A 26,247-nucleotide genomic window follows, 5' to 3' on the forward strand; every position below is an offset into this window, starting at 1 on the left:
TTACAATATACATTTTATTCAAACAGTCAAGAATCCTGGCCCAGAATTGATATGATCTGGATGACATCTGAACTGAGGATAAATATGCAGGAAATTGAGATAGAACCAGGTATATGGGCAGATCACAACCTTTAAAAGTGACTTGGAGAGGAAAACAAAAAAAATCAAGATGGACTTTGAACAAATCTATATTAAAAGAAAGAGAATTTATAGAACTAGCAAAAAAAGAAATGCAGTTTTTCTTCAAAGAAAACAAAAAAGAAGATACAACATTACAAAATGTATGGGATACAGCCAAAGCATACTTTAGAGGTATAGCTATAACATACATAGCAAAAACAAACAAACAGAAGAGACAGCAATATGTACTATTATTTTTTAAAAAAAAAACTAGAATCAGAACTGCAAATGAATCCACAAAAGAAGATTCTAAAGAGAAATGGAAACAATAAAACACAAATATGTGTTCACAACAATAAAACACAAATCTGTTGGATTCAGAAAAATTGGCACAGCAAATAAAAAGAGCAAAATAAAAAAAAAAATGAAAATGCACACAAACCAGGAAGATGGTTAGCTTATAAACTTAAAAAACAGAAAGATAAAAAAATGATAAATACATTAGTAGATAAAAAAGGTTGCCTACAATTTAAAAATGAAGAAATAAAAAGATGTTTAGGGTGACCCGCTCCCTCCTTAATCAGGAGGTGAGGGAGGAGCCCTTGCAGGGTCGTGCCGAGGAGTTTAGCCAACATCTGTCGGACAAAATCGCTCGGATCCAGACCGGTTTGGACTCTGACTGGGCAGAGTCTGACGGTGAGGACATGGGCGGTCTTGGTGATGTTATCTGGGAGGAGTTCGATCCTGTGACTCTGGAAGATGTGGACAGGATCATGGGGAAGCTGAGTTCCACCACGTGTTTATTGGACCCGTGCCCCTCCTGGCTGGTCTATGCGGCTCGGGAGGGGACACGAGGCGGGCTCCAGGCAGTGATAACTGCTTCTTTGAGTGAGGGTAGTTTTCCCACTGCCTTGAAGGAGGCGGTGGTGAGACCCCTCCTCAAGAAGCCTGCCCTGGACCCAGCTGTTTTAAACAACTTTCGTCCGGTCTCCAACCTTCGTTTTCTTGCGAAGGTTGTTGAGAGCGTGGTGGCGCATCAGCTCCCTTTGTTCCTGGAGGAAGCTGATTATCTGGACCCGTACCAATCGGGCTTCAGGCCCGGGTACAGCACGGAGACGGCATTGGTCACGTTGGTGAATGATCTCTGGCAGGCTCAGGACAGGGGTTGCTCCTCTGTCCTAGTCCTGTTAGACCTCTCAGCGGCTTTTGATACCATCGACCATGGTATCTTACTGCGGCGTCTCAGGGGGTTGGGAGTGGGAGGCACTGTCTTGCAGTGGTTCTCCTCCTACCTCCTGGGACGTTCACAATTGGTGTTGGCAGGAGGGCAGAGGTGGGCCTCGAGGCCTCTCATTTGTGGAGTTCCTCAGGGGTCGGTCCTCTCACCTCTCCTGTTCAACATCTATATGAAGCCATTGGGTGAGATCATTCGTGGTTTTGGGGTTGGGTATCTTCAGTATGCTGATGATACCCAGCTCTTCATCTCCACCCCAAACCACCCCAGTGATGCCCTCAGTGTGATGTCCCGTTGCCTGGAGGCGGTTCGGGTCTGGATGGGGAGGAACAGGCTTCGGCTCAATCCCGACAAGACTGAATGGTTGTGCGTGTCGGCATCTCAGGAAATTCAGATTATTCCACCTTTAACTATGGGGGGTGAGCTATTACCCCCCGTAGATAGGGCTCACAACTTGGGTGTCCTCCTAGATTCACAGCTCTCCTTGGAAGATCATATAGGAGCTGTGACTAGGGGGGCCTTTGCCCAGGTTCGCCTGGTGTGCCAGTTGCGGCCCTATCTGGACCGGGATGCCTTGCGTACAGTCACTCATGCGCTCGTGACCTCTCATTTAGACTACTGCAATGCTCTCTACATGGGGCTGCCCTTGAGGACCACGCGGAGGCTTCAGCTGGTGCAGAATGCAGCCGTGCGAGTGGTGTTGGGGGTCTCCCGATACTCCCATGTAACACCTCTACTCCGCGAGCTGCATTGGCTTCCGGTTGCCCTCCGGGTGAGATTCAAGGTGCTGGTGATGACCTATAAAGCCCTAAATGGCATGGGTCCGGTTTACTTATGGGAGCACCTGCTGCTGGCATCAACTTCCCTTCGTCCAGTGCACTCCCACAGAGAGGGCCTCCTCAGGGTGCTGTCGGTCAGAGAGTGTCGACTGGCAACCCCCAGGGGGAGGGCGTTCTCTGTGGGCGGGCCAGACCTTTGGAACTGTTTACCAGTTGAGCTCCGGATGGCTCCTGACCTTCGCTCCTTCTGCCGTGACCTAAAAACCTATTTATTTGAATTAGCTGGCCTGGTCTGATGGGTTTGGGAATTTTAATATTAATTTTAATTAATTTTACTGTAATTGGGCTTAATATTTAATTCTATCTTAACTTTTGTACACTGTATTTTTATTGTATCTATTGCCCTGTACACCGCCCTGAGTCCTTTGGGAGAAGGGCGGTATAGAAAATAAATTATTATTATTATTATTATTATTATTATTATTATTATTATTATTATTATTATTATTATTATTATTATTATTATTATTGTTGTTGTTGTTGTTGTTGTTGTTGTTTTGTTGTTGTTGTTGTTGTTGTTGTTTTGTTGTTGTTGTTGTTGTTGTTATTATTATTATTATTATTATTATTATTATTATTATTATTAATAACATAGAAGAAATTCCAAGAGAGAGAATGATCCAGTATCTGGAAGAAAATAACCCTTCAAACATTTCAGAAACCTGTAAAAGTATGCTAGAGGGAAAAATAACAGTGATGGAAATAACAGAGGCCATAAGAAGTCAAAAAAATGAGAAAACACCAGGGCCAGATGGATTACCGGTGGAGTAATATAAAGCTTTACAAGATATACTAAGTGAACCGCTGAAAGATGTTTGCAATGAACTTTTGTTGGAGGCCAAACTTCCAAACACATGGAGAGAAGCAAATATTACCTTAATACCAAGAAAAGACTCAGGTTTGACACAGATAAAAAATTATAGACCAATATCGTTACTGAATGTGGATTATAAAATTTTTACTTCAATAATGGCAGAGAGACTGAAAAGATCCTTAACTGAATTTATACACTCAAACCAAAATGGCTTTTTGCCAAAGAGACAAATTAAAAATAATTTAAGAGTGATAATGGATGTATTGGAATATTATGAATTACACCCAGGGAAACAATTGGCACTAATATTTCTAGATGCCCAAAAGGCATTTGATAATGTTTCCTGGCAATTTATGATTCAATAATTACAAATAATGGACTTTGGATAGAACTTTATAAACACAATAAAAACAACATACAATAAACAAACTGCGAAAGTGATTGTGAATGGAGACTATACTGAGAACTTTGAGATAAGAAAAGGCACAAGGCAAGGATGTCCATTATCTCCATTGTTATTTATTTTCACTCTGAAAGTTTTAAATAGAAATATTAGACAAGATAACAGAAATTAAAGGATTAGAAATAAGAAATGAAACATATAAATTACAAGCATTTGCTGATGACTTGGTATTTATTTCAGAAGAACCTTTGGAGATGATCCATAAAGTATTGGGAAAGATAGAAAGATAGAACAATATGGACAAATGGCAAAAATTTATATAAAATGTTTTATAGATGGCACTTGCTACCAGCAAGACTAGCAAAAATGTTCAAAAACATTTCAGATAGATGTTGGAAATTAAAACATAAGTCAGGCATTTATTATCATGTTTGGTGGACTTGTGACAAAGTAAAGAGTTATTGGAAAAAGATACATGCCTGGCTAGAAAAGGTGTTTGGAGAACATGTAGATTTTAAACCGGAACTTTTTTTATTAGCTATAATGCCAGAAAAGACTAACAAACAAAGCATATATTTGATTTTGCATGTCACAACAGTGGCAAGAATTACCGTATTTTTCGGACCATAAGACGCACCGGACCATAAGACGCACCCAGTTTTTAGAGCAGGAAAACAAGAAAAAAAATTCTTTCTCCTTCTCTCTCTCTCCCTCTCCCATTGTCCCTTCCTTCCTTCCTTCCAGTCACCATTAAATGGATTGGACTTCAGGCAATGCTGAGCGTTACTCGAAATACTTTACATGGGTTATTGTTTGAATTATCCTTCACTAATCCCGCAAGATGGGGTACCAGCAACTCTTTATTTTGCATCCCAGAGAAATTACGAGAGAGGATTGCAGCGGGGGTCTTGTAGAGACTCGGTTACACAGACAAAAACTATGGCTGGGCCGCTAACACGTTTATAAGCAAGCATGGCTTGTGGTTTGTCACCATTGCAGATGTAACCTGAGAATTTTCACTTTGTCTGGAATTAAAGAAACAAAACAAAACCATGGATCCCTTTTTAAAGTTCACTTGGTTGACAGCTTCCTTCCATACTCTTCCCAGCAGAGAAAAGAACATGAAACTTAGCTAACTAGATTAGGGACAGTTTGGGAACTTTTTACCAGTCAGGCCCAACTTACTGAGGCTCATTTGTTTTGCTTGTCACTTAAAACAAACTTGTGGCTCCTTGTGATGTGCAGACTTCCTTCTCTCTGAATTGCAGTTCCAGATTGTTTACCAGATGTTAAACGGGCTCTCTTCTCAGAAATGCAGCTGGCCCTCTGTTTGCTTTCACTCATTTTCCCACTGAAAATCTGAGCTACTCACCTTGCTGGTCTTTGTGCAATAGGAAATGGTCCGTGTGTGAAACGGAGTGAGGGAGATTGCCAGAAATGCGAATCGGCCAATCTCTCGCTTCTGCAAACTCCCTTGCTCGGTTTCAGCTTCCCTTGCTAAAAGAGAAAGCAGGCTGAAACGAGGCAGATTGCAGCAGCGCGAGATCAGCTGATTCGCATTCCTGGCAATCTGCCTCTTTCGGTTTCAGTCTGCTTTCTCTTGTAGCAAGGGAAGCTGAAACCGAGCGAGGGAGAGTGCAGGAGCGTGAGATCGGCGTTTCTCAGCACGTGCCGATTCGTGCTCCACTTGCGGAGGTTGGGGCTGGCCATATGGATCACCTTCGGACCATAAGATGCACCCTCATTTCCCCCCCCACTTTTGGGGGAAAAAAGTACGTCTTATGGTCCGAAAAATACGGTATATTTGTGCAATACTGGAAAAATGAAGGAATACCATCAGATGAAATAATAAAAAAACACTAGAATGCTCAGAGATGGATAGACTGACTATGAGACTGAAAGAAAAAGAAGAAACATAATATTATCAAACTTGGGACTTATTTTATTGATGGCTAAAGGAAAGAATAAAGTATTAGGAATTAAATATGTATTAGCAAATGTAAACTCAGACAGCACATTTGTTGAAAAGTTATTATTGAATGTATGGGGAAAAAACCAATAAAAACTTTTACAAAAATAAATAAATAAATGATGCACAGCCAAAGAAGCAGACATGGTTCAGAAGTGGTTACAGCACAATGGTTTACACCCATGTTGTTCAGCAAGTCACTGAAAGGCACAATGAGTACACCATGCCTCTGTGCATGATTTGCATTGACTATGAAAAGGCATTTGACTCTGTATTCGAGCAAACAATAAACATTGCATTGCTCAACCAAGGCATAGACACTGCTTACCTAAACTTACTACAATCAGTATATGAAAAAAAAAACATGGCAACAATTTGCCTTAATGATCTTAAAGTGGAAATCAAAATAGAATAAGGTGTATGGCAAGGTGATACAATATCACCTATCCTTTTCTCAGCCTGCCTTGAATAAGTATTTTGCAAACTAGACTGGGCAAAAGATGGAATAAAAATCAATGGTGCCTATTTAAATTACTTAAGATTTGAAGATAACATTGTTCTCTTTTAACAACACTCAGAAGAGCTATAAAGACACATACAAGAGTTGCACAAAGCAGGAGAACCATTTGGTTTAAAAATAAACATGAAAAAGACTCAGGTTATATTTAATAAATTCACCAAAAAAATTGTTATATCTGGAAAAGCACTAGATATAGCAGATCACTACATATACCTTGGCCAATGGATCTCAACAGAAGGTGATACAATAAAGGAAATTGAATGGCATGTTAAATGTGGTTGGCAGGCATTCAGCAAGCTAAGCATAATTTTCAAGAACAATCTACACCTATCCCTGGAGAGAAAAGTTTTCAATCAGTGTATGCTACCTGTTCTAACATATGCCAGCAATACATGGACTAACCTCACAATCGATACAAAGGCTATGAATGGCGCAAAGCCTTATGGAAAGTGTTATGGAATTTGTTGTGCAGAGGTCTCCTTGTGCTACCAAAGAGTTGCACAGACAAGGAAGGGCACTGAGAGCAGTAAAAATCACACACAGAAATACACTGAGTTCTAAAAACAAAAAGTAGTTTACTTTTGAGGTGGTGTAAGAACAAAAATGCACAGTCAAAAATAAACAGTCCAAGTCATACACAATAGCAACAGTCCAAGGAGTAATCCAAACTACAAAGTCTTCTTACCGGTCCAGAGGTCAATACACAGTTCAGGTTTACAACAGTAGTAAACCAACAGCAGAGCAAAAACAGTAATAGTAGAGATCAGTGAATTCAGAGAGAGAGAGACGCTACGTTCCTAGCTTCCTCTTATGGCCATGAGAACACTTACACACCCATTGGCCAATTAACTTCTTAAAGACATAGCATTATGGTTAATATATTTTCAACCCAACATTGTAGGCTAACACCATATGCCTAACATTCTCCCCTTTGGGTAGAATAATATATAACTCTTACAATCTTATGCACATTCTTTCACAATTAGCATTGTGTTTCACAGCACTTTGTACCTTCGTAAAATGGTCTGCAATATTTACATCAGATGGACAATACTCTAACTGTATTAATTTATCCTTGACACATTGTCTGACATTTAAATAACGAAGATCAGTATATTTAGATCTTGTTCTTACTGCAGCATTATTTGCCATCTTTATCGCAGCTTGATTGTCCTCATACACAATAAATGGATCATTTACATTTAAACCCATATCTAACAATAATTGTTTGTACACTAGCAGTTCTGTACATAACACTGATAAACATGAAAATTCAGCCTCCATTGTAGATAAGCTTATGTGTTTTTGTCTAATAGACTTCCATCCAATCAAAGAATCACCCAACATTACAGCCAACCCTGAGGTAGATTTACGACTGTTTGAATCAGAGGCAAAACTCGCATCTGCATATGCAGTAAGGATTAACTCACGATTTGGCTCTAAATATAACGAGTAGTGAATAGTCTGCTTCAGATATCTTAATACTCGTTTAGCTGATTGCCAGTGTCTAACAGTTGGATTATTGTTGTACCTAGCTAATTGGTTTATACAGTAAGAAATCTCAGGTCTAGTCCAATTACTCAGATACATAAGACTTCCTATCAAAGATTGGTACATAGTCTTATCAAATACAGGACTCTCAACATTAGTGTCCTTAATATCCATAGCCATCGGAGTTTTTGCTGGTTTACACATTTCCATATTGTATCTCTTTAATAACTGAGATATTTTACTGGCTTGCGACACCTTAAAACCCCTATTTGTTTTCACAATATCTAACCCCAAATAGTGGCTTATTTTCCCAAGATTTCTAATTGTGAATTTATTTTGCAATCTTGAAATGATAGTTTGTGCTTCTAACTCAGTTTTTGTTATTATTGCAATATCATCTGTGAATAATAAGAGAAAAGATAATGCTCCGTTGTGTTCTCTTCTAAACAAACAAGGATCAGCATTACTGGCTACAAAACCTATTGCACTTAACTCATTTACTAAACATGTATTACACTCATAGCCTGATTGTTTCAATCCATAGAGGCTTTTCTTTAATTCCCAACAATCATGGTCTCTATCACTGGTCAATCCTGGTGGTATTCTTAAATAAATAGTATGTTGCAATGGAGCATGTAGATATGCAGTTTCAACATCTACATGGGTAACCATATATTGGTTTTTAGCCGCCCATACTAAAGCTGCTCTTAAAGTAGTTGCCCTTAGACTGGGTGCAAACACCTCGTCATAATCCTCAGTAGTTTGGGCAAAACCTTGTGCAACCAAACGTGCCTTATGGGTTACAGTCCCGTCTACACCTTTCTTTAACTTATATATCCATTTACAACCTATAGCTTGCTCACCAGGTGGCAGTTTTGCTTTCTCATAAACGTTAAGATCCTGCAAAGACTTCAACTCCCTGTTCATTGCAGCTTTCCATGATGCCTGTTCCTTTTCAGGATACATCCTGATCTCATCATAGTTAGAAGGCTCTACACTAACTTGACATACTACACTTGCTTCATAGCAATCAGGTGGATGTCTGATACGCATTGAACGCCAAGGAATTACAGGGCTTTGAGTTTCTGTCTCCTTTCCTTCCTCTGATTCATTTTTTATCTCCCCTATCTCCTCTTCATCTTTTATATTTACAGGAGATGCATTATCATTACTAGTTACGTTATCAGAGGAGTCCTCAAACACTAGAGGATCAGTATTAACAGTTTCTTGCTCTAACCTATCCCAACCAACGTGCTCAAGGAATTTTGCACTAGCACTGTTATATACATTAGTTGTGCCTCGTTCCCAGAAACGATAGGATCTGTGATTAGCTTCGTAACCTACAAAGTATAATTGCCTAGCCCTATGTTGGCCTTTACTCCTGAGTTGTGCAGGAATGTGGACCCAAGCTGGGGTGCCAAACGTGTGCAGGTAATCAAGGTTTGGTCTTCTACCATGCCATATTGTATATGGTATTTTACCAGTAGAAGTATTAACAACTATATTCAGAACATGGTTTGCACATTTTGCTGCCTCCCCCCACAGTCTATCTGTTAAGCCTGAATCTCTTAACATAGTTCTCATCATGGCTTGTAATGTTTGCCCACGTCTCTCAACAAATGCATTATGTTGAGGCCTATAAGGGGCTGAACGTTTATGCTCAATGCCAGCTGATTCAAGCATATCTACAAAGCGCTTGTTTGTAAATTCAGTACCATTATCAGTAATTATGCACTGAACCTTTCTCTTTGTTTTTCTCTCCACGAACTTCAGCCAGTTTGCAAATTGTTGGAAAGTATCTGCCTTTGACTTAAGCAGATAACAAAAACCATATCTAGAGTAGTGGTCCAATATACTTAAAATATAACATGACCCTCCTAAACTTGGTTTCATGGGTCCAATTAAATCAGCAAACACAACTTCCAAAGGTACAGTTGTTTTGAAGCTGTTTATCCTGTTTGCCGGACTTGCCTTACTCTTTTCCTGATTACAGGCATTGCAATTCAAATACTTACTACATGGCTTCAGTTTAACTCCCTCTACTAATTCCACTGTTTTACGTAGTGAGTTAAAGTTTACATGCCCTAACCGCCTATGCAATAAATGTATACATTCATCATGTGGCTTCTTGTTCTCACATATCGAGTTAGCTTTAACTGTACTAACCTGGTTACTTGTGAGAACGAATAAACCATTTTTCAAATTAGCAGTTACACAGGTTCCATTCCTCTCAATAGTGCATTGCTCCCCTCTGAATGTTACCACAAACCCAACCTTAACCAATTCCCTTACAGATAACAGGTTGAATCTTAGCTTAGGTATATATAACATAGGTAACTGTTCATTAATGCATGGACAATAGGAATTACCTTCACCAGAGGCCTTCATCCTCCAACTGTTTGCTAGTGAAACATATTGGTTGCTGTTTTTCATATTAATAAACCTCTTTTTCACTTTAGTAATGCATTGTGAAGCCCCACTATCAACAACCCACAATTCATTATTTCTGGATGTTGGTTCACCAGAAATAGCCAAACCAATGCCCTTCTTAGCCTTCCCACTGCTATTTACATTCTGTTTTCTACCCTTTCTACAGAATTTGGCTATATGCCCTGTAGCCCCACAAGAATAACATTTCTTGACATTGTAAGCAGTGGTAAATGGCTGCTCCTCTCGTGGCTGTGTCTCTCTCAGCTGGTCTCTGTCACGCCTTCTTCTGGACTCTTCCAGCAGTCTCCCAGTAATGTTAGTCAAAGTCAGTTCCTCTCTGGTCAGGACTTCCAAAGAAGAAACATACCCATCATAACTCTCATCCAAAGATGACAGAATAATGTAGACCTGATGCAACTCTGAAAAAATCAGCTCCTTTTCATGAAGCTCTTGAAAAGTTGCCTTCATGTAATTTAAATGGGTCAGCATATCTCCATTCTTCTGCAGACGAGTCCTAAACAGCTTACGTGTAAGGTGTATATGTGCACCCACACTGTCACGAACATAAAGCCTTCGCAAAATGCCCCAACACCTAGCAGCAGACTCCTCACCACGAATATGGACAAGCTGCTGGTCATTCAGTGTTAGTCCAATAATGCAAAGAGCTTTCTCATTGCTACGTTTAAAGTTGTCTAACTTCTTTGCATCCTCTTCATCATCTGGATCCCAAGCAGTAGTATCTGGTGGGTTATTTACAACAGCCCATAGTCCTTCCTTGCGCAAAAGCAAGCAGCATTTTGTGGACCAGGAAACATAGTTTGTCCCATCCAACCGGGTTATCCAGGAGATGCCTGACAACAGTTCTTGTGCCATTTTACACCAAATACAAACTCAGCTAGGAATACTGTGTGTACTTACTCTCAGTACAGGCCTGGGCCCATAACCAGTGTTATGGAATTTGTTGTGCAGAGGTCTCCTTGTGCTACCAAAGAGTTGCACAGACAAGGAAGGGCACTGAGAGCAGTAAAAATCACACACAGAAATACACTGAGTTCTAAAAACAAAAAGTAGTTTACTTTTGAGGTGGTGTAAGAACAAAAATGCACAGTCAACAATAAACAGTCCAAGTCATACACAATAGCAACAGTCCAAGGAGTAATCCAAACTACAAAGTCTTCTTACCGGTCCAGAGGTCAATACACAGTTCAGGTTTACAACAGTAGTAAACCAACAGCAGAGCAAAAACAGTAATAGTAGAGATCAGTGAATTCAGAGAGAGAGAGACGCTACGTTCCTAGCTTCCTCTTATGGCCATGAGAACACTTACACACCCATTGGCCAATTAACTTCTTAAAGACATAGCATTATGGTTAATATATTTTCAACCCAACATTGTAGGCTAACACCATATGCCTAACAGAAAGATACCTGCTTGGCATCACAAGACAAGATAGAAAGACCTGCACATGCATTAGGGAACAAATGAAGGCATATGATATCATCAAGAGAGTAAAAGAATTGAAATGGAAATGGAACAGATGGCAGATGAACTAAGGCAGTCATAGAATGGATTCCTCTTGATAATCAGTGGAAAGACTTGCGTCCAGAAATTGTGGCACTGCATCATTGGAGTTTTTAAAGAAGAGATTGGACAGCCATTAGCCTGGAGTGGAATAAGGTTTCCTGCCTGAGCAGGGGATTGGACTAGAAGATCCTTAAGGTCTCTTTCAAATCTATTGTTCTGTATTTTATATGTATGTGTGTGTATTATTTTACAGTAAAGAAAATGTATACAGATAATTCTCACTTATTGACTGTCACATCTAGTGACCATATGATGGTCTAAGAAAAAGCTTTGCAAATTAGCCTTGCATTTACAGCTGAAGCTAGAGAAATGTCCTTTTGGCAGTGACCTTCACTGGCTGCTCTAGCTGGTACCACAAGTTTAAGAAGTTGCTCAAATCAGAGATCTACTCCTTTAGGATAAATGTAACCACATCCAGAGCTAATGTTGGAATTGAGATGATTATTCACCAACAAATGGTAAGTTCATATAGCAAGGATTTAATTTCAGCTTGTCTTAACCTATCTAAACTGTCACAGTTTCCAGGCTAAATTATCCAATCCAAAATGTTTTTGTAATTATACAGTAAAAAAGGTAAAGGTTTCCCCTATCCAGTCATGTTTGACTTTAGGGTGGTGGTGCTCATCTCCGTTTCTTAGCCAAGGGAACCAATGTTGTCTGAAGACATTTTTGTGATCATGTGGCCAGAATGACTATACACAAGGCACATGGAACGCTGTTATCTTCCCTCTGAAGTGGTACTTATTTATCTACTCTTATTTGCATGCTTTCAAACTGCTAGGTGGGCAGGAGCTGGGCAAGTAACAGGAGCTCACTCAGTCATGCGGTGGTCAAGTCTTAAACCTAGGCTGTCAGCTTTTTTGCTGATAAGCTCACTGTCTTTAGCCTCTGAGCCATTGTGACCCTCCTTATATACTGTATTAGGTAGGTGGAAAAACAGATTTATTCCTCCTCCACATTGGCAGAGAAACAAGATGTTCTGGAGGTTACTATAAATACGCTTTTGCCAGATCTTCCTTAACTTCTTTTTAATCATACATTAAGGAGGTGGGAGGAATAATTATATTTACATTAAAATTGGTAGCAATATTTTCAATAGTTACTCCTTAAGAACCTATTTCAAATAATGTAACATGAAATAAAATTATTCTGATAACCAATTTCTAAGAAATTTCCATTTTTTCTATCATGCTAAGAAAATAAGAGCCTCATCTGCTTCCCTTCTGCTAAAAAGGTGTTTTATGTTTACATTAGATGAACTAGCAAATCTGCTGTGATTATTAAATTCATTTCATTCATTAAAAAAACAAGATCCACAAACACCAGCTGACAAATGCCACAATCCCAAATCCTTAATCTCTACCCACACTGACACCTAATATCACCAGTTCGATTGGAGCAACACAAAAATTGTCGGCCATGCTACCACCTGCCATGCTCATGAGTTCATCAAAACCTGGCACTCCATAAGCAATTCCATCAACAGACGCATTGATCAACAATCAGCCTATGAACCCCTCAGAATCCAAATCAACTACACAGCCAACCAGAGACAGCACCGATCCTCAACCAACCTATGCAAGCCGCCCAACCCACACCTCACCTGATGTAACTATCACAAGACTCATCACAAGACTCTCAATGATGATTCACACCTGACTCATACCTGACCCATCACTTAGGGGGGCCAGCAGAGCATTTGGAGCTCCCTGCCGGGCTGGCTAGCAGCCAGAAGAGCCCCGGAACAGGCGTCCTCAGGTTAGAGGAAGGAGGCTTGGGCTGTGGCATGCCTAGTGCAGCTGGGCACGGTGGGGCTGGACGTTTAGGAATAAGGGTGGGGATTACCTGGTCTACATACCTGGTTGTAGATGGGCTGCTGGACAGGGGGAGACAGACTGACATACACACATGGGGTTGGTGTCTGGAGATAGCAGCAAACAGGGGAGGAGGGATTATATGGACACGTGGGCGGATATTGGTCTATGGATTGAGGGTGGAGCCCTATACCTGGCGTCTATGTAAGTGTTGGGAGCAATGTGCTACCAACGCTGACTTTGTGTTCACTTTATGTGCATTGGAGCTGAATAAAGCAACCTCTGTTTTGTCACACGTTCCTGCTGGAGATTTGTGTTTACTTCCATTTGAGGACATGTATTGACACTGAAGATGTTACCTAGCCTGATAATAAAATGTTCGGAAACCAGCCCACAAGTTTGAAGAATGAACCTTTACCCTCACCCTGTGCTACAGATATTCACCACAATTGCAATTATTAATTTCCTTCACACAAGAATCTGGTGAGAAATATATACTAATTTATTGCAGGGGTTTTATGGAGGGCTGGGGAAGCCTTCAAATTAGCTCTACTATCTAATTTGATATATCTGAGATAGGAACTTTTCTTTCTGTAGCATGTGTATTTACCATTATTTCCCTTACTATTATTTTCCTCCATTTTGCAAGGGAACAAGAAGCATAAGAACTTCTCAACATTTTAAACATGAATATAAAATAGGAAGGTACACAGTTTATTTTATTTATTAAATTTTTATGCCACCCATCTCCCCTATAAGGTGACTCTAACTCAATGGTAGTACATTATTATTTAAAAGTAGCTTTCAGCAAGTTCTAAGTTCTTAACCAGGCACTTTGGCACCTGGCAGGTGGTACGCGACCATCCTAGACAAGTGTTGTGGGGAGGGGAATTTGCTGAAGTGATGTCAGTGCCGCACAAGCCTGACAGAGAGACAGCTGGAGCTGCAGGGCTGTTGGGGCTCGGAAGAAACCCCAAGATCGGTGTGCGTGACTACAAGCTGATCAGCACTTCTCCAGGGCTGTCAAGGTTCAGCACTTCTGCAGGGCTGTCAGGGCTCAACCCAGGCTCAGTGCCGGGTTCCAGCTAATTGGCGCTTCTGGAAACCGCACATAGCTGGAGGTGAACAAAAGAGAAAAGGAGGAGGGGGAAGAGAGGAGAGATGTAAAAGGAGGTGTTGGTGGGAAAGGGAGAGGGGAAAAAGACATTAGTGGGAAAGAGAAGGGGACAGAGAAAGAGAGACAGAGAAGCACAACCTTGAAGATAGGAATCAGCTGGAGGTGCACCAAAGAGAAAAGGAGGGGGGAGAGAGGAGAGGATTTAAAAGGAGGAGGCTTTGGTGGGAAAGGGAGAGGAAAGAAAAAGACAAGGGAAAAAAGCACAGCCTTGAGGAGAGGAATCAGCTTGAGCTGCACCAAAGAGAAAAGAGGGGAGAGAGGGGAGAGGATATAAAAAGAGGACATTTTGGCAGGAAAGGGAAAGGAAAAAAAGAACGGGGGGGGGAAGTGCAGCTTTGAGGAAAAGATTCAGCTGAAGGTGTACCGAAGAGAAAAGGAGGAGGGGGGACTTCCAGTTTTGTACCCATAGTGCATGGCCGTGTGAGAGTGGACCTTTGCTCCCCATGGTTAGTTTCATCCTGCCAGGGGGACCCTAGATGAGTCCAAAGTCACCCCGAAGAGGTGACCATGAAGGAGGGGTGCCCCGTTGATCACAAATCAATGGCAATTGCTTCGTTTGATTCGGGGGAAGTGCTCCGAACCCGACAGCAGAAAGGCTAGCATGAGATCAGCGTCTAGCCCAGGGGTATCAAACTGCTGGCCCACGGGTCAGATGCATCATCTGGAAGCCGCGCCCACTCCATTGCTGGCAATAGCAAAACCATTTTGATACATTGCGTGACGTCACATGATGTTGTGAGTTTGACATGTCTGGTCTAGCCCAAGCTACTTGCAGCTGAAGTCTCAGAGCATGAAACTGAACATTGGTGAATAGTGTGTTTGGAATTGGTGACAGTACTGATCTTCTTTCTTCTATCTACTATCTAAATCCTTCAAAAGATCCCCAAAGCAAGAAAACCTCCAGAAGTGAAAGGAGGGGATTATATCCCCATTCCCTTACAAATGGAAGCGGCGAATTAATATTAAAGGAAGAAAGAGATATACTAAAATTTGATTTAAAATACTACAGTCTGGACAAATCTAGGAACTAAAAAACTGTCAAGATTATACACTAAAGAATTTTTGATGGATTATTAAAATATATAACAAAAATAACTTTTTGATTGAAAAAAAAACTGAAAAAAGAAATAACTGTTGACATCTAGTGGAGAATCAGAGAACAGAATACTAACTATAAGGACTCAGAAATTGGCGGAATCCCTAGAAACAAAGAAAAGCTGTTCCTTTGAATTGCAAATAACCTTGAAGACAACTGGGAGCAAAGGAAGAGCCAGCTATAAGATTAAAAAGTGTCTGAAAGAAAAAACAACACCTGGACTGTTGCTTAAATCTAAGAACTGTTTATGGAAAAGAAAAAGTTTGGCTTTTGGGCTAATCTTTTAGAGAGATTCTACAAGAAGGATTTAAGGTGGCTTAACTCACTGATCTGTAATTTTGACTGACTGATAAATTGACTTTTGAATTAAAACATTAATGAAAGTTTATTTGAAGGGGGGGGAGACAACATGGATATCATATACATCTCAAAAAATGACAGGACACCACATTCAATATTTTCTCCTGATGGACTTAGCCTGGAAAATCAAGGGCCTTCAGGAGCAATACTTCAAGGCAAGATAAATACTTTCCAGGAGGAAATATATGCAATCTTAGGACAAATACAAATGATAATAGACTCAAACCACAAGGAAATTCAAAACAACTTTGAAGATTTAAATAAGCATATTTCCAATCTAAATCTTCAATTAAAAAACACCCAGGATATAACAATGAATGAACAAATAAATCAGATAACAGATTACAAATTAGAAGAGTATGATCAAATCAATGAAATAAAAAAGGAAAAGAATTACAATTTAACACAAACAGGAAAAATCTACAAGGTTCTGATACAACAAGAAAAATGGAATGGACTACAGAATTATCAGGAGAACCATCAAAGTTTGGGAGACAGAAAGTATTCATCTTACTTACTTCATCTTTTGTATGCTCAACAACATATGTAAAAATACAGGAACTGCCAGGTAAGCAGATTACATCAACTTGGAAAATTACTTGGCAAAAGAAGAAGACCAGAGATACAAGAGATTTGACTTGCCCTACCAGATGGACTATTACATGAATAAACATTTGTTTGAATATGGCTAAAAGAACAGAGAATTTTGAACATAAAGGGGCCTTACAACAAGAAGAATAAGAGATTTAAGTAATATAGTATGTTCTATAATATATGAAATGTAAAAATAGCAGGTTGATGTAACTTTTATTAATATAAGTGAAATATAAAATGATTAAAAAGGATGTTATATCTAGATATTATGAGGTAAAAAGTATAGTATTTTTATAATGCATGACTTTAAATATTGGGATGATGTACCTAAATGGGAAAATTTGGGCAGTTAGATGACTAATTTGAAGAAATTATGACTGATAAGATTGGATTGAATTTAAGGGAAATTAACCATAAAAAATTATGAAAATATGATGCATGCTGAAGTAATGAAATGATGGTTATGAGAATAATATAAGTGGGAAAAATGTTATAGAGAGTTTTTTATTATTTGTATAAATATAAAAAATGCCTATATATAATCATTTATATATTGAAAATATTAAGAATTATATTTTGGCTAAGGTTGAAGAAGAAGAATACAAATGGGAGAAGAGAAGATCAAAGAAATATATCATTAATATATTAATTATGGAATTATTAAATTTAATCATTATTGAGTGTTGATTAATTATTATTTTCCTTTTTTTTCTTTTTAAAATATAAACCAAGACAATATGCTGTACACCAGCCACTGGAGAGTGTTATAGTTAAAACCAATAAAACATTTATATAAAAAGAAAAAAGAAAAGGAGCAGGGGGGAGAGAGGAGAGAATATAAAAGGAGGTGGTTCTGGCAGCAGAGGGAAAAAAACAACAGGGAAAGAGAAGGGGATGGGGAAGAAGCTGTGGCAGGAGAGCGCCGGAGGCAAGGAGGAAAAAGAGAGTAGAGGAAGAGAGGAAGAAGGGCCAACCAGACAGCTGACCACCAAGGTAGTGGTGCATATTCATAAACATGGATAAATTCATCATACATTTGTCAGTGCAAAGGAAAAGTGATTCAGCGAAGAAACTGCCACCGAAGAAATTACAACTTCCTTTTTAAAAATGGTTTGTAACATTTTATTAGATTATAGAATAAAATACAAAAATACAAAAGCAAATAGTAGGACACAGTGGGGAGGAAGAAGCGGGGGAAGTGAGGGGGAGAAGGGAAAAAGGAAAGGCATTGACTTCCAACTTCCTCTATTGCAATAGAATGAAGCATTAACATCGAACCTCAACTTTTTGCTTTTCCATAACAGTATAAACTAGCCATTTCTATAACAACAAATGAATCTAATTAGTAAAATCCAAAATCCACCCCTCCTTTTTTTTAGTCATCAAATTTTTGACACCTTGTTAAGCACTAATGGTACTTGAATATTGTCATGTCCTAAAAGTGGCACAATCTGTGAAAAAGTTGAAAAACCCTGCCTTAAACTACATTTCTTTGGAACATAAATTAGCTTACCCTGCTATGGAGCTTCTCATTCAGTTTGGGTTCTCTGTGTTCACTTTTTTTCACTTTTAACCACTGCACTAAAGGCTTGATTGTTAAACCCTTTGAAGGAAAATGAACAAATTACCTTTGTTTTAATTTAAAAAACATTACAAACTTAAAGGATACAAAAAAAGGAATGAAACATGTACATATCACTAAATAAAGATACTGATTTAGGTACTCTTTCACATATTGTCACACTTAATGTTAATATTCTTTCCTTATAAAATTAGAATACATAAACATCCTCATGTTTGGTCATTTGATGTTGATATAGTATTCTGGAAGCATTTTAAATGATACTTCTTTGCCCACAAGAAAATAGTTCTATATATTTCCTTGTTGGCAAAGCATATTTCATATTTTTTAAAGAATGTATATCATATTCTTTGCAGATAAACATGTCTTCACAGAATTTGCTATAATAATGTTGTAGTGTTTCTAATTAAAATCAATGGTTCATTATCATTGAAATTAGAACCCAATATTATAAAAACTGTGTTAAAGAATACTAAATAGCAAATTTCTTTTTGCAAGTAATGTTGAAATGGTTTGCTTTGCTTATATAACTCCCTTGAAACATGTATTTTTATTTATGACATGTAACTTGACTTACATGGTGAAAATGTATAATAGGATATCTTTATTTAAAATAGATACTTAGTTCATGGTTTTTTAATGATCAGCTTTTCTCCCTCTATTTTTTTAAATGGAAAAGTTATCTTCTGCTCTGGCAGTACAAAGCCTATTTTTAGGAAAATATACAACTGAACATAAAAGACATGAGACAAAAGTTTTAAAAGTCTGCATCTCAAAAGCCTTCATTTGCTGCTTTTCTTTGTAAATGCATGTAATATTTTGATTTGTTTTATAGAGTGGCAGATGATACTATTAACGTGGCACTACATCTTACACTATCTTGAATCCCCAAGGATCTATGAAAGGGTCCCTTTTGTAGATTTCAGCTCTGCATTCAATACCAACTTTCCATAAATTATTCTCTCTAAACCAGGGGTGTGAAACTGCTGGCTCGTGAGCCGGACGTGTCATGAGGAAACCGCGCCCACCCCATTGCCGGCAATGGAGAAAAAGTTCCGATATGTTGTGCAACGTCACGTGACATCACGAGTTTTACATGTCTGCTCTAAACTGACTTAGCTAGCTGTGCCTGACCACACGTAGGTGGATTACAAGCTTTCTAACAGATAGAAAGCAGCAGGTGAAGCTATGTAAAATCACACAGAATACCCATTCACTTAGCACAGGCACCTCTCAGGGCTGTGTGCTCTTTCCATTATTCTTTTCTCTCTAAGCAAAGACTTAGGATCTCAAAGGATCCTTTCTTAACATACTGAAGTTTGCAGATGATACAGCAATCATTGGTCTCATTCAAGATAGTGATGAGTCTGCATACAGATGGGAGGCCTTGTGGTGCATCTGGAACAATCTGGAGCTGAACACACTTAAAACTGTAGATATGACAGTGGATTTTAGGAAGAGCCCTCCTATTCTACCATTACACAATACTAGTATCAACAATAGAGACCTTCAAGTTTCTGGGTTGTATAATCTCCCAGGACTTGAGATGGACACTTTAAACTAGAACCATTATTAAACAAGCACAACAAAGAATGTACTTCCTGCATCATCTCAGAAAGCTCAGACTGACCAAGGAGTTGCTGATAACAGTTCCAAAGAGTAATTATTGAATCTCTCATTTGTACTTCTATAACTGTCTGGTTTGGTACAGCAACCAAACCGGACAGGTATAGACTTCAACAGATAGGACTGCAGGGGAAAAAATGCAACCAGCTTGCCTTCTGTTGAGGACCTGTGTACTGCATAAGCCAGAAACAGAGCTAAAAAAATATCTACACATCCAGAACATAAACTGTTTCAACTCCTCCCTCAGGATGCCACTATAGAGCACTGCAACAACTACATACAGTTGTTTCCCTCATGCTATCACTCTACTGAACACCTAATTCCACAGCTCTGTCTTATATCTAAGGATATTTAACCATGTAGTAGGGCTGTAATTATTATTCCCTTTCTCATATTTCCTATTACCTTCTACAGTTGGTATCTTATGATTATATTATTTTGTTGTGTGTTGTTTGTGTGAACACTGAGAGCTTATGCACCAGAGACAAATTCCTTATCTGTGCCATCACACTTGGCCAATAAAGAATGTTGTGTTGTATATTGTGTTTTTTTACTCCTGAGACAGAACCCATATAGATATGTTTTATTCCTAAGACAGAAAACAGCATTCAAAGGGATTTTTCACACATTAGGCTAAAGACTACAAAAGGACATAACACACAATGCATATGTACAGGTAGTCCTTAACTTGCGATCACAATTGAGTCCAAAATTTCTGTTGCTAAGTGAGACAGTTGTTAAGTGAGTTTTGCCCATTTTATAATATTTCTTGCTACAGTTGTTAAGTGCAGTGGTTAAATGAATCACTGCAGTTGTTAATAATAACAGACCTGTTAAGGTAATCTAGCTTCCCCATTGGCTTTGCTTATCAGAAGGTTGCAAAAAGTGATCACATGACACCAAGACATTCCAACTGTCATAAATATGAGTCAATTGCCATGTGTGAATTTTGATCATGTGACCGTGAGAATGCTGCAAAAGCCGTGTGAAAAATGGTTATGTCACTTTTTAAAGTGCTGTTGTAACTCTGAATGGTCATTAAATGAACTGTTATAATTCAAGGGCTATCTGTACAACCTTTCACCCACTACGACAAGGATTTTTATTTTTTCTTCTAGGAAAAACTGAATTGAATACCTGGAATATCACAGTGAAAAATACAACTATGATAGTTGTGCTGACAAACAGGTTTTTATCTTGCACTTTGTTTTCATCCAAAAGTACGACTAAGGCAAAAGCAACAGCACCACGGAGACCGCCATATGACATTACTACTTGGTCTATTATTCCCAGCTGTACCATTCGATAGTGATTTAGAATCCAAGTCTGTAGAATTACACCTGCTTAAACAAATGTATCAGAGTAACAAAAATATCAGATTAACACACATTTCATTGGGAATTAGGAATTAGAGACAATGTGCCAAAAATCATAATGCAAAACTATTGCCAGAACACAAAGTGATACCTCCTTACCATTTGCTTTTCCTAACTGATATTAGAGTTTTCATCTGCATTAAACAATCTATTACATAGAATTGGTTATAATCACTGGCAATGAGTCACTGTCTTTTGTTGTTGTTGTTAGCTGCAAAGTCATGTCCGACCCATCGCGACCCCATGGACAACGTTCTTCCAGGCCTTCCTGTCCTCTACCATCTTCTGGAGTCCATTTAAGCTCATGCCTACTGCTTCAGTGACTACATCCAGTCACCTCATTCTCTGTCGTCCCCTTCTTCTATTGCCCTCAATCTTTCCCAGCATTAGGCTCCTCTCCAATGAGTCCTTCCTTCTCATTAGGTGGCCAAAGTACTTGAGTTTCAACTTCAGGATCTGGCCTTCTAAAGAGCAGTCAGGGTTGATTACCTCTAGGACTGACAGGTTTGATCGCCTTGCAGTCCAAGGGACTCACAGGAGTCTTCTCCAACACCATAGTTCAAAGGTCTCAATTCTTTGGCAGTCAGCCTTTCTTATGGTCCAACTTTCACAGCCATACATTGCAACTGGGAAGACCATAGCTTTGACTATACGCACTTGTTGATAGGGTGATGTCTCTGCTTTTTAGTGTGCTGTCTAGATTTGCCATGGCTTTCCTCTGCAGGAGCAAGCGTTTTTTAATTTCTTGGCTGCAGTCCCCATCTGCAGTGGGGAATTGCCAGGAATTGAGAGGGCTGGATGCCATGATCATGGTTTTCTTAATGTTAAGTTTCAACCCAACTTTTGCACTCTCCTTCTTCACCCACAACAAGAGGCTCTTTAGTTCCTCTTCACTTTCTGCCATTAGAGTGGTATCATCTGCATATCTTAGCTTGTTGATATTTCCCCCGGCAATCTTAATTCCAACTTTTGATTCATCTAGCCCTGCCTTTCTCATGATGTGCTCTGCATATAAGTTAAATAGGCAGGGCGATAGTATACAGCCTTGCCGGACTCCTTTTCCAATTTTGAACCAATCAGTGGTTCCGTGTCCAGTTGCTTCTTGACCCGCATATAGGTTTCTCAATAGACAAATAAGATGGTCTGGTACACCCATCTCTTTAAGAACTTGCCAGTTTGTTCTGATCCACACAATCAAAGGCTTTAGCATAGTCAATGAAGCAGTAGTAGATGTTTTCTGGAACTCTAGCTTTCTCCATGATCCAGCGTATGTTGGCAATTTGATCTCTAGTTCCTCTACCTCTTCGAAATCCTGCCTGTACTTTTGGTAGTTCTCGATCCACATACTGCTGGAGTCTAGCTTGTAGGATTTTAAGCATAACTTTACTAGCATGAGAAATGAGTGCAATGGTGCGATAGTTTGAACATTCTTTGGCACTGCCTTTCTTTGGAATTGGAATGTAAACTGATCTTTTCCAATCCTGTGGCCACTGTTGAGTTTTCCAAATTTGCTGGCAAATTGAGTGTAGCACTTTTACTGCAAGGTCTTTAAAGATTTTGAATAGCTCAGCTGGAATACTGTCACCTCCACTAGCTTTGTTGTTGCTCAGCTTTTCTAAGGCCCACTTCACTTCACATTCTAGGATGTCTGGCTCAAGGTCAATGACCACCTCATCGTGGTTATCAGAGATGTTAAGCTTGTTCTTGTATAGTTCTTCTGTGTAATTTCTTCTTCTCTTCCTCTTCTTAATCTCTTCTGCCTCTGTTAGGTCCCTGCCCTTCTGGTCCTTTATCGTGCCCATCTTTGCATGAAACGTTCCCTTCATATCTCCAATTTTCTTGAAAAGCTCTCTGGTCCTCCCTATTCTATTGTTTTCTTCTATTTCTTTGCACTGTTCATTTTAAAAGGTATTCTTATCTCTTCTAGCTATTCTCTGGAAGTCAGCATTCAATTAGGTGTAACTTTCTTTTTCTCCCTTGCCTTTTGCTTCCCTCCTTTCCTCAGCTATTTGCAAAGCTTCCTCAGATAGCCATTTTGCTTTCTTGCATTTCTCTTTCTTTGGGATGGTTTTAGTTGCTACCTCTTGTACAATGTTGCAAACCTCTGTCCATAGTTCTTCAGGTACTCTGTATATCAGATCTAATTCCTTAAATCTATTTGTACCTCTACTGTATATTCAACAGGGATATGATTTAATTTATACCTGAGTGGCCTAGTGCTTTCCCCTACTTTCTTCAGTTAAGCCTAAACTTTGCAACAAGAAGCTCATGGTCTGAGCCACAGTCAGCTCCTGGCTTGTTTTTACTGACTGTATAGAGCTTCTCCATCTTTGGCTGCAGAGCACATAGTCAATCTGATTTCTGTTTTGACCATCTGGTGATGTCCATGTATAGAGCCATCTCTTGGGTTGTTGGAAAAAGTGTTTGCTATGACCATCGTATTCTCTTGACAAAATTCTATCAACCTGTGCCCTGCTTCATTTTGTACTCCAAGGCCAAACTTGCCTGTTATTCCAGTTATCTTTTGGCTTCCTACTTTAGCATTCCAATCCCCCATGATGATAAGGACATTGTTTTTTGGTGTTAGTTCTATAAGGTGCTGTAGGGCTTCATAGAACCGGTCAATTTCATCCTCTTCAGCACTGGTGGTTGGGGCATAGACTTGGACTACTGTGATATTGAATGGTTTGCCTTAGATTCGAACTGAGATCATTCTGTCATTTTGGGAATTGTATCCCAGTATTGCTTTTCCTACTCTTTTATTGACTATGAAGGCTACTCCATTTCTTCTGAGGGATTCTTGCCCGCAGTAGTATACCTGATGGTCATCTGAATTAAATTCACCCATTCCTGTCCATTTTAGTTCGCTGATTCCTAAGATGTCGATGTTCAGTCTTGTCATCTCTTGTTTGACCACGTCCAGCTTGCCTTGATTCATGGATCTTACATTCCAGATTCCTATGGAGAAAAATCTTTACAGCATCAGACTTTCCTTTCACCACCAGACACATCCACAGCTGAGCGTCCTTTCGGCTTTGGCCCAGCCGCTTCATTCTTTCTGGCGCTACTAGTACTAGCCCTCTCCTCTTTCCCAGTAGCATATTGGACACCTTCCAACCTGAGGGGCTCATCTTCCAGCGTCATATTGTTTTGCCTTTTGGTACTGTCCATAGGGTTTTCATGGCAAAGATACTGGAGTGGGTCGCCATTTCCTTCTGCAGTGGATCACATTTTGTCAGAACTCTCTGCTATGACCTGTCCATCTTGGGTGGCCCTGCACAGCATAGCTCATAGCTTCATTGAATTACGCAAGCCCCTTCACCACGACAAGGCAGTAATCCATGAAGGGGAATCTTTTTACCTTTAAATTACAGCAACTAATTTAAACATTGATTGTCCCCACTGTAAATTTGTTGATATTAATTGCATTAATTCCATTAATATGATGAAAGCTAATCAGCATAATATTAAAATTGGTGTTTTGAACATATAAATGATTTTATAATACTTTTAATCAATATCAAAAAATATATTGACTAAAAGTATTATAAAATCATCAATGCTTTATATAGAGCAGTCTAGAGCAGTCTAGAGCAGGTGTCCCCAACCCCTGGTCCGTGGACCAGTACTGGGCAGCAGCATCCCAGCAACCAGTCCACACAAACAAGCAAAGCCCCATCTGTGGGATGCAGGCAGCACACAAAACCACACCCCTTCCAGTCTGTGGAAATACCTCTCTCCACATAACCGGTCCCTGGTGCCCAAAAGGTTGGGGACCTGTGGTCTAGAGTCATAGGATTTTGGAAGTTACTCATCAGTAGCCTAACTCTAAAGTAACACCAGCTGCCTGCAATTAGTGCAGGTTCGCATCCCACCAGGCTCAAGGTTGACTCAGCCTTCCATCCTTCCGAGGTAGGTAAAATGAGGACTCAGATTGTTGGGGGCAATTAAGCTGACTTTGTAATAATGCCACTTGGGGTGTGTGTGAAAGCCCTAATAAGCAGGCATATACATAGAATGAAGGCTACTGCTAAGTTTGTAAGCCGCCCTGAGTCTTCGGAGAAGGGCGGGATATAAATGGAATTAAAATAAAATAAAAAATAAATAAATAAAGTAGGCAGAAGTCAGCTTGATCTTCAACTGCTTACTATGAAATGTACAAAAACTACAGTAACTACTTTTGAATCATTACCACCAAACTTCAAAGCAAGCATAATATTAATTCCCTTTGTTTGACAAGGAACTTTATTTTCTACAGAACAAAGGAAAATACCGTCACAGTGTTATGAGAGTAGTGAATTCAATACTGTGTCTTCATGCTACAATAACAATGTGCTTTGCTATTTTTCTTATCCAGATCTCCTAAATAATAAAAAAGCAACATTTGAAATCACTTATGCAGAAAATACAGCCCTTGTAAAAGAGTCAACTCACCGCCTGGAACAAGTAGTCATTTTCCCTCCTCAGATCCAGATTTTTACTGCTGCATGGGAAGGAGGGTTAAAACAGACCCACCCTCTCTTTAATTGGACAGTCTTTTATAAGGCAAATGAAAGCAAGCATGTTTGTGGGTGTGCTAAGGAAATATGCTGGAAAGACAGTAGAGACTCAGGAAAGAAACCAACCCAAAGGGAAGTGCCTCAGCAGTAGTCTTCAGGCAGCATGGAAAAATCAGGTTTGGAACTGCAAGACTGTTGAGAGGCAAAGCTGAGAGACAGGGAAGTAAGAGAACTTGATTAGCCTGTGAACCTAAACAAGCCTGTGGTGTGCTGCAGCCCAAATGCAAAGCTTTACAAATTTGCTCTAGAAACAGAAGACTTTGAATATGTGGGGAGGGGTGTTTTCAAAACTATAAAAGATTGAAAAGGGTTTTCACATGGAAAAAGTTTGAGATTGAGAAGAGTTGAAGACTTCTTGATTGAGCCCTATTTCTGGCTCAGTCTTTGCTTCCTGAGCAGAGTTTGCTATCTCTCTGGCAGGGAAGGCAGGGTCTGAATGGACCAGGGGAATTGGAGGCCAGAATAAACTCACTTCCCTTCTCTTTCCCATCAATGCTTGTAATAGGAAGTGATGAGACAGGAAAGTAGAAGTATGTAATAATCCCTGAACACTTCCTTGTGAAGGGAATATGCTGCACCTGTTTTGGCCAGTAGGGCCAAACTTTATCTACAAGCTAGCTAAATGCAAAACATATTACTGTTTTGTAGGCAGAGTACC

At 39.5% G+C, this 26,247-nt stretch overlaps 1 protein-coding gene across 1 annotated transcript in view; it reads right to left on the reverse strand.

The window, feature by feature from the left end:
* Window positions 1–26,247, reverse strand: part of SLC9A3 (solute carrier family 9 member A3) — a gene marked incomplete at both ends in the record, with an annotated part of 189,516 nt that overhangs the window by 74,897 nt on the left and 88,372 nt on the right. The window contains 2 exons of the mRNA XM_081346214.1: window positions 17,960–18,049; window positions 20,792–20,994. Coding sequence (XP_081202340.1) covers window positions 17,960–18,049; window positions 20,792–20,994 — 293 coding nt within the window. The remainder of the gene's footprint in view (window positions 1–17,959; window positions 18,050–20,791; window positions 20,995–26,247) is intronic.

The sequence above is a fragment of the Vipera berus genome, assembly GCF_964194415.1.
Source record: "Vipera berus genome assembly, chromosome: Z".
NCBI lineage: Eukaryota > Metazoa > Chordata > Lepidosauria > Squamata > Viperidae > Vipera > Vipera berus.